This window comes from Simochromis diagramma, unplaced genomic scaffold (assembly GCF_900408965.1).
Source record: "Simochromis diagramma unplaced genomic scaffold, fSimDia1.1 OVJJ01000585.1, whole genome shotgun sequence".
Classification (NCBI taxonomy): domain Eukaryota; kingdom Metazoa; phylum Chordata; class Actinopteri; order Cichliformes; family Cichlidae; genus Simochromis; species Simochromis diagramma.
In genome coordinates this window covers 3,080,715-3,095,945 of record NW_024387398.1, presented here as the reverse complement: position 1 = coordinate 3,095,945, position 15,231 = coordinate 3,080,715, and the positions used below count along the sequence as shown (strand labels likewise).

The window sequence follows — 15,231 nt, the reverse complement described above, 5'->3', positions numbered from 1 at the left end:
CTTGGTCCTTTTTCTTTTTCAGTCATCTGGCCCAGAATCCCTTTATGTGTGACTGTCACCTGAAGTGGCTGGCAGACTACCTGTTTGACAACCCAATTGAGACAAGCGGAGCACGCTGCAGCCACCCCAGAAGGCTGGCTAACAAACGAATAAGCCAGGTGAAGGGAAAGAAGTTCAGGTGCACAGGTAGGAGATGACTTTACACTGATATACAACCAATCATGTATCCAAAATGTATACACAAAATTGTTTTGCAAACCTAGCTATGGGTTGAATTCCCCCAGATTTTAGTTGTATATATGTAAACAGAATCTATCCAAGCAGAGCACACAGCTAAAGAAAAAATGCAGGTAAGCATGCCTGAAAAACAGATGTAAATCAATCAGGTTATACTTGAAATGTCACATTTCACAATTGAAGCATTACAAATATATGAAGTATTAAAAGTGCATAAATAAAAACCGAAAACAACTACTAAACAGACACACACCCACAGTTCTTGTCTCTGTGGTAGTGTTGTCTTGCTCTTATTTCCTTTGATAGGAGCCATGGGTTTCACTAATTACAACACAGACCAATTCAGTATGACGCAGCACAATAACTAACTCAGCAGGGACTGTCTATAGCCTGTGATTGCTCACTTGTGTGAACGAAATTATGTGTGTGTGTCTATCTAGCTGTGTGTGGCTACACTAAACATCAAAACTGCTTATCTGTAGTGGCTTTTTCCACACTGTTTGTTCCTGTCATAAATACTAGTACTGGAAAATTATAATCCTTGAAGCTCTGTTGTGTCAAACTGGTTTTAGGCAAATCACCAATTTAGACAGTATAAGTAAAGCATACACACTGTAGTGAGAATCTCCTTTGCTTTTTCTAGCAGACCAGCGTTTTGTTATCAAGGGCGACACCCTATTATTAATGCTTTGTTTTATATCTAAAACCTCAAATTTGCAGAAGAGCTGAAAAAGTTGATCAAAAAGCAACTTTTTAAGCACCAGAATGATTGTTTTTACTGCAACCATCACAGCATCTGTCAATGTGCCATAAAAAGTCTGCCTGGAAGAGTGGATATTTTTTGACATAACACAGTCACCCCTTCTGCTCTGTGAAATGGTGTGTTCCCAGGATCAAATGGACACACCATTAACAGCATAACCAATACCATTAAATGGCAAGAGGTTTTATCCAAAGTGCTTGTGGTGGCGTGGGCACACATGCTATATTTTTAGCTTAAGATCTCAGTGGTATTCAATCTCTTAATGTTTGTGCTCTGCCCATTGAGGTAGATAATAATCAAGATAACCAGATTACAAATTCCCCTAAACTTGGTTATGGCTGTCGTCTTTGCTTTGGCCCTTCCTCTCTGCAGTCCCATGCCTCTCCCTGCATCTCCTCTTCCTCTCTGGACCTTTGTGGATATTCTTGCTATTGGTGGGCAGTGCTCTGATCCTGCCACCCTCCCTGTGTGGATCTGCGGCTGTCTGTTGCCTCTCCTGTCCAGTATGGACCCTGCCCCCTGACTGATTGGTGCAGCTCTCTGTTGCCCCAACTTCCTCCTGTGTGGACCTGCATTTTGATTGGTTCTTGTGCAGCTGTCTCTTGTGCTTGATCTAACCATGTGGCCCCGCCTACTGTAACATCACATGGTTCCGTCAAGCGCCAGGGACCGCCTAGCACACACCTACCTGCCTCTCCCAGCCAATCACACACCTTGGAGCAAAAACTGGGTCAAACATTTAACCTTGTTTGCATTTATCTGTAGGGCTTGTAATATGTGAGTATGACTGTGGTTGAAATAAATGAGTCATAAACTGACATTTGACATTAAAATACAATCAGGGCTGACTATCAACACCTACTAGTTTTCTCTTGCTTATCTCATTGTGATGCCCTGTGGAGTTTTCTTGTAAACCAACACAATTCAAGTGGGTGTTTATTTCCAAGTATTATCTGTTTATATGTAGCTTTCAATTTATTCTCGGTCTTTTTCTTCTTTTTGTCTTTTATTGTTTTGCCTGCTCCAAAACTTAATTGGTCAGTAGGTCTGAACTAAATTGCCAGTGTGCACCCATGTGTACTCGTGATGCTGTGCACTTGCACAACACAAACCAGAAGTAGACACATTTTTAAATAAAATCTTTATGGTGACACTCGGGCTCAAAAACTCCACAGGGTACATTTAAGTGAATTGAGAAACATCCACATTTCGCAGTTCACCTTGATTGCAAAACTGCAAGCATAAATTTGAACTCTAAAATTGCATTTAAACAGATGCTCCTACTTTTGTCATTGTGCTCTGGAAACATCTCCTTGTAATGCTTCAAAGCACATTACAATGAATGCTTGTTTTCTTCACATTTAGATTCTCCGATCGCATGTCAGTGTTTCAGTGGTTAGCATGGCTTATTGTGCATTCATGTGCTCCTTAGATAGCCCCATTTTCCTCTGGTTTTTGTTTGTTCTGCCAGCTTTGATGTGTTTCTATGATTTTGGGTTGGAATGTGGAAACAAAACTGATGCTGCAGACAAGATTTTTTTTTTGTCTCTCAGTATGTAGAAACAACACTGGTTTCTCTTTCCAGTACACATCTCAAGAACTAGCCCCTTTTCCAGCTTATCCAGCTCTCTCTTAAGTTGGATAGCAGCAAGTATTTACAACCTTATTAAAAATTTAATGCAAGATAAAAAAAACATATATAATACTTGAATTTTTACCATTAAACTTTCTCGACTGCCATCAGCCAGATATGTACTTTATCTGATATGTATTTGTGTGTGCGCTCTACAACAAAAGTATCTCAGACTTGTTAGTGTCTCTAACTTGAGGAGGACGTCCATGTGAAGTTTTCCCAATTTTTCCAGTTATTCCAAAGCCACATGATTGCACAAATATTCCATCACCTCTCTAGCCCTACACACCTCTCACCCGTGTGTCTGCTAAGAAAAATTCAGCCATTACTATTATTAAGATGATAAAAACCCACCTTCCGGTCTTTGCTTAATTCCCCTTTATTATTCTCTTTCCCTTTCATCCGAACTTTCCCTTGCTCTTTGCTCTCTGTCAGCTTACCCAACTTAACCAACAAGGTTAGAGACAGCCCAGAGACAATATTGCAAAATATTTTTTCCATTGAAAGAAGCTAGCCATGTCTCTCAACAGATAGACATCACTTGAAGGGCACTGATCATTTGCAGAAAAAAAAAAAGAAAACCTTCAATAGGTGGTCTTAGTTGTTTAACAATGAGCAAATGAGTCATGAAAACAGACTGGAGGCAGAGAATACTTTGTGCCAATGCAAGAATGAAGAGTAGTAAAATGAAGGAAAGATTACATTGACAGAGAGCAGATGGATAAACAAAGAGAGAACAGGAGGAAGAAAAAGAGATAATGATAACGGCGTGAACTATAATGAGTGTACAGTATGTGATGCATGAACGCACATGCTGCATGATGCAAACCGGGTCTATTCTACAGGCACTCGCAGTCATAAATAATATCTGCTCATATTATATCTAAATAACAGAAGTGGTCTCTGGCTCACCTTGTTAAACAAAAACATCCGGGGTTAAACCACATTTATCTACAAGGTGATTCCATAAACCCACCTGGATATCTGTTCGTTAATTTGATTTACAGCAGCGGCCATGCAGAATTACTGCTCCCTGAATCAGCCCCGTGCCTGCTTGCAGTACAGAGCTGTAGCAGCAACTGCAGCCTGCTGTTTTAAGTAGATGGACTAGTTTTGTTTTGGTGTTGCTCATTCTGACTGAATTGTGACCGTCCTAGAATTTTACCAACAATGAAACTTCTCAGGAAACAGTTCAACCAGATAGCCTGGGAGAAGAATAACAAAAAATATTGATTTTCTTTTTGTTTTTCTAAATATAAAATTATGTAAATGATTATATAAATGGGATTATGTTTACATAAGTTTGAAGTCTTGTGTCCATGGTGTCTTATTTGAACTTTTTTCCTCTTTTTTCCTCCCTTTGTGCCTATTCGCTATTGCCATAATTTACCTCCTTTTTTCCATCCCTTCTCTTCCTAGCTGTTTTTTCTTCTGTCTTCCTCTTCATTGTTATTCCTAGTTACATTTTTTTTCTTCTTTTCTACCCTAAATTCTGATCCGCAGGTCAGGAGGACTATCGCAGCCGTCTGAGTGGGGAATGTTTCCAGGACCTGGTATGTCCAGAGAAGTGTCGCTGTGAAGGCACAGTGGTTGACTGCTCCAATCTCAAGTTGACCCGAATACCGCCACACATCCCTGAACACACCGCAGACCTGTAAGTCAGCTGGCCTTACTGTTTTATATCGATATACATATATGTGCAAGCTCTTCAAAAAGCTGAAACAGTAAAACAAAACACGTACCACAAAATCTCAAAGAAGCTTTTCATGTTTTTAGGAGCATATGCACGGACTAAAACACCCACTTATACATATGGCAATCATGTGCCATGAAATAGTAGTAATGTTTTTAAGGCCTGTGTAGATGGAAAGACAAAAACTCACATATACGCTATGCATGTCCTTTTTGTCTCTCTCTGCTTCTCTCTATCATGAATGTCACTTGATTTTTAGCTCTCAGACCAAAATGCTCCTCAGCAGTCTTTTCCATCTCCCTCCAAGTCCCAAAGGAGCCATCATCATGTCTGGTGAAGGGTCTCACACTAGAATACTGAATAGTCCCATTGATCATTCACTTTCTGGCTTAAAAATGAGTAACAGATAACGCTACAGGAATACTGTAATATCTGTATGATTTCATGTGGGTTTTAAAACACAGACAAAAACATTTACAACAGTTAGACTGTTAATCTGTAATAATTACCAGAAAGGTGTTTTTTTTTTAAAGCAGTTCCTAATGACAGGTTCTTATTAGTAAAGGTTATTTTTTTCACTTTTTGAATTAAATAACACATTTCAAGACATCACGATCTGCTTTTGGAACGTGGTCCAAATCTACCTTGATTCATGCATGGTTTTTCAATATGCCACCATGTAGAGCAGGGTGATATCACCAAAAATATTTATCACGTTATATACACGTTATATAAAATTTGCGATAACGATATAACTGACGATATAATTGACACTAGACAAAATACTTCACAACTCCACAGCTTTATTAGTGCAAAAAAACCCCAAAAATCATCAATGTATTTTCACTTAAACAAGCAGCTGTTTTTTATGTGCATTAAAGATATATAAAAATTTAACAGTGCAAATGCAAATTCCTTGCTGACAGTTTAACCAAAAGGCATTTCCAGTGGAAATTGGCCGACATATCCTCAGCATAACCATGTATAATATCCACAAAACTTAAAAAGAGGTTATACACACACAATATGGTAATACAGGGTGGGCCATTTATATGGATACAGCGTAACAACATGGGAATGGTTGGTGGTATTAAAGTCCTGTTTGTGGCACATTAGTATATGTGAGGGGGCAAACTCCTCAAGATGGGTGGTAACCATGGTGGCCATTTAGAAGTCGGCCATCTTGGATACAACTTTTGTTTCTTCAATAGGAAGAGGGCCATGTGACACATCAAACTTATTGGTAATGTCACAAGAACAACAATGGTGTGCTTGGTTTCAACGTAACTTTATTCTTTCATGACTTATTTACAAGTTTCTGACCACTTATAAAATGTGTTCAATGTGCTGCCCATTGTGTTGGATTGTCAATGCAACCCTCTTCTCCCACTCTTCACACACTGATAGCAACACCGCAGGAGAAATGCCAGCACAGGCATCCAGTATCCGTGGTTTCAGGTGCTGCACATCTCGTATCCTCACACCATAGACAATTGCCTTCAGATGACCCCAAAGATAAAAGTCTAAGGGGGTCAGACCGTGAGACCTTGGGGGCCATTTCAACTGGCCCACAAACGACCAAACATCCACTTTCCAGGGAAACTGGTTCATCCGGAATGCTCGACCTGGCAGCCCATAAATGTGGTGGTGCCACCATCCTGCTGGAAAAACTCAGGGGAACGTGCCAACTTCAGTGCACAAAGAGGGAAACACATCATCATGTAGCAATTTCAAGCACTGCGCATGCGCGTTTTACCCATATTCTATTGCGATATTTCATTTTCTTATTGTTGCCGAACATTAGTTACCAGGATTACCGTGAACGGTATGATATGGCCCAGCCCTACCACCATGTCCCAGTAGGCTATTACAGCATGAAAAGTACTGCTAGCTTAATGGAAAAAAAGAACTTGGATCAACATATCATTATATTTTTCACTAACCAGGAAAAAAAGGAAACATTTCCTTCAACCTACTCCTGATTTTTTTAAAAAAGGAAGAAAAGTGATGATATGAAGGTTGTTATGCTTGCACTATCTCTTCAGAGAGAAAGGTTAAGTAATTTAATAGAGATTGTCAGGGAAAAAATAGCAAAATTAACATAAAACATAATGATGTGATTTGAAAAAAACCAACACAGCTTTTAAGCGATAAAATACATGCCAATCTTTGGCTTTTGATTCAGAACACGAGAAAAAAGTGTTGTGCTAAAAACAGCTCATTTTACTTTCAGCACCTTGACTAATCTTAATCACACATTCAGTAAGTTAAGGAAAGAGGAAATTGGAATCCAGACAGAAAAAAAAGTTTTACCTAATAATGCTAAATCACCTGCAGCTTTAAAATGCAGGAGAAGGATGGAGAGCTTCTGCTATGGTTATCAGTGAGATAGTAATGTAGAAAAGCTTCAGGGGATGGGGATACTACAGCATTAAGGCACACACAGGATGGTTGTCACAGTATTACTTATGGAGGTTAGTTGTATGATGGTGAATTCAGCCACAGCTGCCACTTTAGATAACTAATAATGCCAGCACTACACAGACCATTAGCCCCCAATTTATCCATCTCTCTTTCTCTCTTTGGTTCTTTTTCTCACTGTGAACCTCGCCAATCCTCCCTCCTTTTCTCCCTATCCGTCCCCAGGGTACGTCATGTCAGAAATGTATACTTTGTCCTTTATGGTTGGTTAGAGGGCACATCAGAGTTTCTAGTATTTTCTACACCCTTTCTCTCTCAATCCTTCCTTTTCCTTAAGAACACAACCACCCAGTATTTTCTGAAGGCCACAATCGTGAGCACACAGAAACAAACACACAAGCTGTCAGTTCATGGCCTGTAACCTGCCTTATCAGGGGAAATCAGGGGAGGCTGTGGTTCAGCTGAGGGCTTATATACTTTTTGCTCTCTTTGCCTCGTCTGTCTGTCTTTGGGACTCTTTCTGCTAGCCATAAAAATCATTGACATCGGCCTTGGGAGCATTTAATAAGTATGACATCAGTCTTATGAGAATTATAGGCACTTTATTAAATGTGCTGTACGTTGTCAGGCCACATTGGGGCCAGATCAGATGATGAAGAGATCAGATGTGTTTTTGATACTGTCAAAATATGCAAATAAACGCAGCAATAAAAGAGGCATCATTCTCCTACCATCAGAACCTACTTCAGGCTTTTCAGTGTATTATTTCAGTCTGTGTTTATCCTGGCCAATCCATCTTTGAACCCCCTCATATCTCGTTACAAATTGTCCCCTTGAGCTGAACTTTCACTTTCTTTCGTGGATTTTTCTTGCTCTGCTGCTTTCACACATACACGTACACAAAGTGCATCCTTTTAGCAGCACCCTTTTAGTACAAATTACCTCAATAAACCAGATGTCTAGCTTCCTATCTCTCAAACTGTTTTCTCTTGGCTTAGGGCAGTGTGGCTATTGATGACTACATATAAAAGATTCATTGCTCTTCTCTTCTCTTCTCTTCTCTTCTCTTCTGATTTTCTTTTTTCATCCCTGTGTTGTTTTGTGTTGCATCATATTTGCAAAGTCTCTGAAGTCCTCTCAACTTACATGTGGCCATCCCGCCCTTATTTTCTGCCTGTTTTTTCTCTGTGTATGTAGAAATTCACTTGTGTGCACTAAAGCAGTTTGTTTCATGAAAGAATAAATATCTAACTCCTTTTCTCCATCTTCCTCTCTGTAGGCGGTTAAACGACAATGAAATTGCTGTCCTGGAGGCTACAGGGATTTTTAAGAAGCTGCCAAATTTGAGAAAAATGTAAGTATATATATATATATTTTTTTTTAAAGAAGCACTTCCATTATATGTTTCAAAGGTTTTAATATTTAATTTAATATATTTAATATTGTATTATGTATAAGTCCAGTAATGTCTTACTCCTCTAAAAATTATGTAAAGTGGACCTGGCATAGAAAATGGAGGTATTATTTATCTGAAGAGAATACAGTAGGCTTTGGCTTTCTTTTTTTACTCTTTATTTTGATAATAAGTGATGAGATTGATTCAGTATTCATGACAGAAATAAGCAGGTGTTATAAAGATGCGAGAAAGAGAATGAAACTGGAAGCCAAAAGTAAAACTGAAGAGAAAAATGAAAGAATAAAAAAGAAAAAAGGAAAAGAAGTAAGTAAAATAGAAGAGATACCGGAAGAAGATCGACTGAGCACAGGCAAGAGGATGGGAGGAACACGGAGATGGAGAAAAGGGAAGGGTGGATTGGAGGTATGCAGGAAGCAAATATGAAATGGAAATAGAAGATGGGCCTTCGTTCAGATTTACAGTCAGTTCTTATCTACAAACTACTCTAGGTTTGTGCTCGTGTGTGTGTGTGTGTGTGTGTGTGTGTGTGTGTGTGTGTGTGTGTGTGTGTGTGTTAGGGAGAGATAGAGAAAGACAGAGCAGAGACCAGAAGTTGATTTATTGGAGAGGAAATTGCTAACCATCTAGCAGTGTCACTGACAATATAGATTGGCGAGCTCTCATTTCCATTTTCCTTCTCTCAATTCCTTCCTCCTATCCTCCTTTCCTCGCTTCTCCTCACCTTACCTCACATTTTCTCTTATCCTTACATTTGCTATCACATTTTTTTGTTTTTATTTTATACGTTTTTTTAAACCTGTCTTTCCAGTCTCATCCTCCACCTTCTCTCATCTTCAGTAAACCCGATAATAGGAAACACAATTGACCTATGAATGACGACTACAGTACGTGTGATAGCTATCATCCCCAATTATTGTCTTTGAGGCCAAGCACTCATCCTTTTCATTTCTTTTATTGTGTCCATGAAAGAGAGAAAGGAGCCATTTTTAACTGGTTTGTACCACTTTGTTCTTTTAGTTTTATTTGAACACGCTTGGTGTTTTTTATCAGATATAGTGATGGCAGGCTCTGTTATCTGAATATCTAATGTCTAAGAGAAGGATATTAAGATGAAAGAAAAGAAGGTTAACATTTATTAGTTGAAGGGACATGATTAATTACTGCAATTAAACTGGGAATGCTTTGCATGCATGTCCGTGTCTTCAAAATGCTGCGCGCCTGCATTTCCATTATCTTGTTGCTGCTGTCGGTTGTGTTAGAAAAACATGCATGATGGCTCAACCAAACATGTACAGGTAAAATATCTAAATACAAAAGTAAAAATGCTATGAATGTTGTGTGATCTCTCCTGCAGCAACCTGAGCAACAACAAACTGAAAGACATCCGTGAAGGGGCATTTGATGGAGCAGGTGGAGTTTTGGAGCTGCTGCTAACGGGGAACAAGCTGACCGGATTGCAGGGACGCATGTTCAGAGGCCTCAGTGGCCTGAAAACCCTGTAAGTATAGTTCACAGCAGTGTATATGTGTGTACTTGTTGTGTAATAAGACTTACATTTTACCACGGAAATTTCATTTGAAAGTTAGAATAGGTTTAGGATAATGGAAGTGAAAATAATTGATTTTATGCTAGGATGTAGGCAAATAATTGAACACCACTGAACACAAGGGCCCATTCTACAGTTGCAGCCCAACCCATGTGAAAATAATCTATGCGCAGCATGCTTGAACGCAGTTTTTGTGTAAATGACACCTGTTCTGAAAAAATATGTAAACCTAATTGTTGAAAATGTGGTTCAAAAGTGTTATTTTGAGTTCAAGATCCCACTCAAATGACATTTTTTAAGGTCAGTCCTGTTTATTTTAAATTTGTCAAATCTTTTGAATCAATTATTCACTCTAATCAACGCAGCCCTGTTATTCATATTACCCTCAGAAGACAATATGAACGTTTTGGGTTTTTTTTTTTACTTTATTTATATAACTACATTTATTCTTGGCTTTTAAAGTCCGTTATACTCCACTGCTTCATCTTGATCTCTAATGATATTTAAAAAGATTTGGTCTCTGAGAGCATGTCTAAAAAAAGGCTATTCTTCTTTTATAAGATCAGTCAGTATATGTCTTTATTTATTTATTTCCTTTTTTTTCTTTGTATAACATCAGTACTAGCTTGTTGTCAAAGACTTAACAGAGTACAGTTTGTATTAGCACCTGACATAGTAGTGTGTTTTTCTTCCCCGGTCTAAAAAAGAAAGCATTGTTTACTCACTTACATTGAAATTAAGGCTAATGACAGCATATTGTTGTTCCTCCAATTTGGACACCCACTTTAAAGAGCCTAGTGTCCAATTAGGGGTTACAGGGTAGTGTATAAAATCACGAACTAATGTTGTCTGTGTATACTCAGTAATGACTAGCTAATCTTATCATGTATATATATGCTGCCTAATGACTCTCTAATGGTATCATGGCTGTCTCTGTATTATGTAAAGAGGGCTCCCTGCTCCAGTAATAGCCTTGCTAACTAGGTTAGCTTGTCCCAGAGATTGCTAATGCTAACTAACTCACTTAGCATGATCCCACATGACTGTATGTCAAAGGCTAATGTCATATTACAGAGTCTGCCACGGCTGTCCTATAGGGACTGGTTTAAATCCACTCCTTTCTCTTTTATCTTTTGTCCATGTCATTATAGGTTGTATTCGTTTATCTCGCTGGGCTGTCTCTTTTTATCTAGCCTTTCTTATTTTATTAGTACATTTTTTTAAAACTCAAAACTTCATATTAAGTAGGTTAGAAATGTGAAACGCTGGATTATTCTAAGCCTTGACTTTAATGTAGTTTGTGACATAGATAGTGAAAAAGAGCCAATAGTAAGTATTGTGTTTGCTTTCATTTATTAATCTATTGTATTTGTGTTTCCAGCATGCTACGGAGCAACCAGATCAGCTGTATTGACAACAGTACCTTTACAGGTCTGAGCTCCGTCCGTCTGCTGTCACTGTATGACAACAGGATTTCCAGCATCGCCCCGGGATCATTCTCCACCCTGCACTCCCTGTCCACCATGTAAGCCACATCCGTCACAATTTCTTCTCCTTTTTGTCGCTCATTTTCCTGTTTTGCTTTTTCATTTCCATCCCATCATTTATCCCATCTCTCACTTTGTGTCACTATCTGTTTGTGTCTGTCTTCCAATCTCACTGCTTGTTTGTCTGTCACTATCTTCCTCTATCCCCTAATTTTTCATAGCCTTGCTGTGGGAGTTGTCTTCCAAGCAATACACACACATTCCCGCCCCAACGTTTGCACACATGTTGTTCTCTGGACACTATTCTCCTCACAGATGCTCTCCATCATTATCGACTAGATTGGTCTGAATCCCGGGGCATTTGTTATCAAAGCTAAATATTTTTCAGCATCTGCACACCCACACCCACATTGGCACACAAGACCAATTGCAAGCTTGCTGTTATCTTCCCAAAGATTCACAACTGCTACAACAAGACGTGAATTCGAGAATCGGTGTATTCGTTTATTCGTTTATCTGCTTTGTGCATGTTTTTTTTTCAAGCATGCTTTAATTTGTGTGATGCTGATTGGTGTTAAGTCTTTACACAGAACTGCAGATAATAACTCTAATCCAATAAAACTATGATAAGCACTAACCGTCCACCTACCATTTTTCTTAGGACAAAGAGACTGGGAAGCCTGAGAAGTGAATGAGTGTTTTTTCTTCAATCACTTGACCACCCATGTTGTAAATAATAGATTTTATCAGCTTAATAAAACATGAAAGGTTGATTCTTTTATTCCTCACAAGGTAGACAGACTTTGCAAAAAAAAAAGTCTTCTCACATCCTCTCTGCTGTCTTTATTTCTCTCTGTGCTTCCTTCCCTTGTTCCACCTTTTGTTCTTGCTCTCTGTCCTGCTGTGTACCTGTCATCTCTGATTCAAGTTCCTGCCTGACTCTTTTGGGAACAACGATGGAAGACATGAAAGGGGAAATGTGGACACAGAGGATGAGGACAGATATATTTATTGTTGCATAAAGTCAGAGTCTCTCGGTGTTAATAATTATAAGATATCAAATTTCATTCATCCTTTGACACATTCATTCTTTGTTTCAGCGTGTTTTTCACTGGCTTTGTAGTAACACTTGATTTGTATTCAAACATCTGCTTGCTGTCTGGCATGAAAGAAAGATGGATAGTTTTTATTTCTAGACCCTCTGTTCATTCCCCCCTATCTTTCCTCGATTTCTCTCTCACTCCTGCTCTTTCGAATATCTGTCTCCATTCTTAGTGCTTCGTTTCCCTATAGAGTTTGTCCATGTAATTAAAAGATTAACACGCTGAAAGGGAAGGAAGGGATTTAGCTTAGGTTTAGTTGCCATGCAGTGAGGTCAATTCATTACAAGGAAATGAGTAAATAACTTGTCCCTATCTGTGGCAGCACCCCATTAATATTATAGCACATATAGCAGCATTTAGGTTTATTAGTTTAGCAGAGGACAACGTGAACAGCAATGTGACACTTGCACATCTTTAGACACAACATGGGGACTTTCCACTATACCAATGGTTATACTTCACAGAACTGTTTCCTTAAATTTTCTCAGGTACACCACCTTCTGTAACAACATCCTTAAATCTCTTTTTCTGTGTAGCTCACTGTTGATATTTCTGAAAGACATTGCTGAACGTTGTTGAATCTAAATCACTGGCAGCGAGCTGAGAAGAAGATGCCAGGGGCCAAAACAAAATCAGACAGCAACATTGTCAAGCTTCATCTGTTACAAAGTTGCCCACAAATATTAGATGAGTGCCAGGATTTGTTCTTACCTTTAATGTTTGCATTCAACACATTGGTCACACATTTAAGAATGAACGTTTAACTATACTAATAATTGTAAAAAGCCACAACAAACCTACAACTTGAATGTGCCACGAGATTTTAGATGCCCAGAGCAGCTTTGGTTTAGGGATGCTGCCTGTCTCGTATGTGTTGCTAACGCGTCCTTTCCACCCTTTTCAGTTTAAATATGGCTCAGCATAAATATTACATGAACTGTGTTACAAAAGCAACAAAATGCAGAGAGAGGTGGTGATCAAAAATGAATAAAATGAGCAGATAACCTTTTCTCTCTTCTTTCTCTTTTTCCCTGTTTCTCAATCTGCCACTTTTTCCTTTTCTCTCTCCATCTCCCTTGTTCTTTGCAAAATGAATAAAAACAGCCGATAACCTTTCCTCATTCCTTTCCCCTTCCCCTTTAGCCCGTGGCTTGCTTTGTCTTCTATCTAAATTTATTCAAATGTATCACTCACCAAAATACCATATAAAGCACTGCCATTATTATCCCTCTGAACGGCTTCCAAAATAAATTCAGAACAAAGTCTGTTTTGTCCTCGTTGCTTTTCTCGCTGTCGTTTTGTTGTGCTGCTTGTATGTTACGGTCTAATTTGGGGTGTGCGAGTTGTCTGGATGCAAAGTCAAGGAAAATGTTTGTGATGATAAATACCTTATATTGTAAGAATGGATGTTATGTAACTTTGTGCGGTAGGATTTAAACTTACCCTGATTCATTTATTTCCTTCCTCCTCTCTCTCGCTCTCATCTGTCCTTTATTATTTCCTTAGTAATCTTCTGTCCAACCCATATGTGTGTGATTGTCACTTGGCCTGGCTGGGTCAATGGCTAAAGAAGACCAGGGTGGTGAGTGGAAATCCCCGCTGTCAGAAGCCAGCCTTCCTGAAGGAGATTCCTATCCAGGATGTGGCTACCCCAGACTTTACATGCGATGGTGAGACTTTCTATTTTCCATTCTTTGCCAATAAGCCAAGTATTTGTTTTTGTTTTAGTTAAGTAGAATTAAAACCACAGTTCTTGGTGTTTGGTCTAGTCGGCCACACAGGATGTTACAACTGATACACCAAAGTGTGTGGAAAACAAAAAGGTCACAGCCTTAAACCTGAAATAAATGACATGTGTCAGTCAGCGGCTGTGTGTCCTGTGCAGATAAAAGGATGAGTGAAGCAACTGAGAGGTGAACTAAATGTGTCCTTGAATCGTACTAATAATAACTGAGGGGCTTCCTGACTTTCAAAACCCTACATAGGAAAATTGTTTATTCAGTAATAATGTCAAATATGTATTTGGGCAAAGAAAATAACAATAAAACACTTGTGTGTTGTGTAATGAGTCGTCCAATTTGTAGCGCTGTTCAAATCTTAACTTTAAACTTAATCCTCTAAAAACAAAAAGTGAGAACACAGATGATTACATATACGTGGCACTTAATTAGCACTACATTCAAGCATTGTCCACAGCGTATCAACTGATGTCTGACCTCACTCCCCCTCGAGTCCTAATCACAGCACAGACTAAGCCTACTGCTACCAAAACGCATTGTTCTCTGCATCTATATTCACATCACAAAATCCTCAGATATGCACAAACCTTCTGGTTTGGATGGGAATAGATTTGGTTATAACATCAGTGATCCAGATTTAACAAAATTACCAGATACTCTGTCATTTCATGCCTTCAGTCTCACTTCAGTAGGGTATTGTGAGGACAGAACGATCAGTAACCACTGGCATACAGCAGCCTCAGATGACATCAGCTTGTGGTTGCTACAGTGACGTTGTTGTTACCACGACGATGCCTGCCTATAGCAACTTAGGCTGTCGGCTTGGCCGCCAACTTTGACGCCATATACAAAGTGTGGTTTGGCTCTCGCGTTTATTACATTTGTCTTTATTTTCCCTTCTTTGCTTTCTGTGTAGCTTTTACACTTTAAACTTTTTTCGATCGCCCTTTTGCTCTCTTTCTATCTGGTAGTGCCTCTCTGTCCCTCCTCAGTTTTTTTTTTAAATTCATTACACTTTTCTAATTTCCTGTAGCTGTGCTGCAGCCATTTACTGAAAATGAGTTTGGAAAGTCGTTAGCTGGATTGGTTCAAGTAAGGAAACTCGAAGATGTTATCAGATCTTGATATTCATTGTTGCATCTTGCACACGCACGCACGCGCGGATGCACACACACACACACACACACACACA

The 15,231-nt window shown here is 39.0% G+C and overlaps 1 protein-coding gene across 3 annotated transcripts in view; it reads left to right on the top strand.

Annotated features, from left to right (window-relative positions):
• The window catches only part of slit3 (slit homolog 3 (Drosophila)), a 236,253-nt gene that overhangs the window by 183,262 nt on the left and 37,760 nt on the right, over window positions 1-15,231 (top strand). For all 3 annotated transcript variants that reach the window (XR_005693007.1, XR_005693008.1, XM_040010459.1), the window contains exons 14-19: window positions 23-186; window positions 4,137-4,287; window positions 8,027-8,101; window positions 9,519-9,662; window positions 11,092-11,235; window positions 13,807-13,970. Coding sequence is in view for 1 of the 3 variants with exons in the window: in XM_040010459.1 (XP_039866393.1) it covers window positions 23-186; window positions 4,137-4,287; window positions 8,027-8,101; window positions 9,519-9,662; window positions 11,092-11,235; window positions 13,807-13,970 (842 nt within the window). In the remaining 2 variants the exon portion in view is untranslated. The remainder of the gene's footprint in view (window positions 1-22; window positions 187-4,136; window positions 4,288-8,026; window positions 8,102-9,518; window positions 9,663-11,091; window positions 11,236-13,806; window positions 13,971-15,231) is intronic.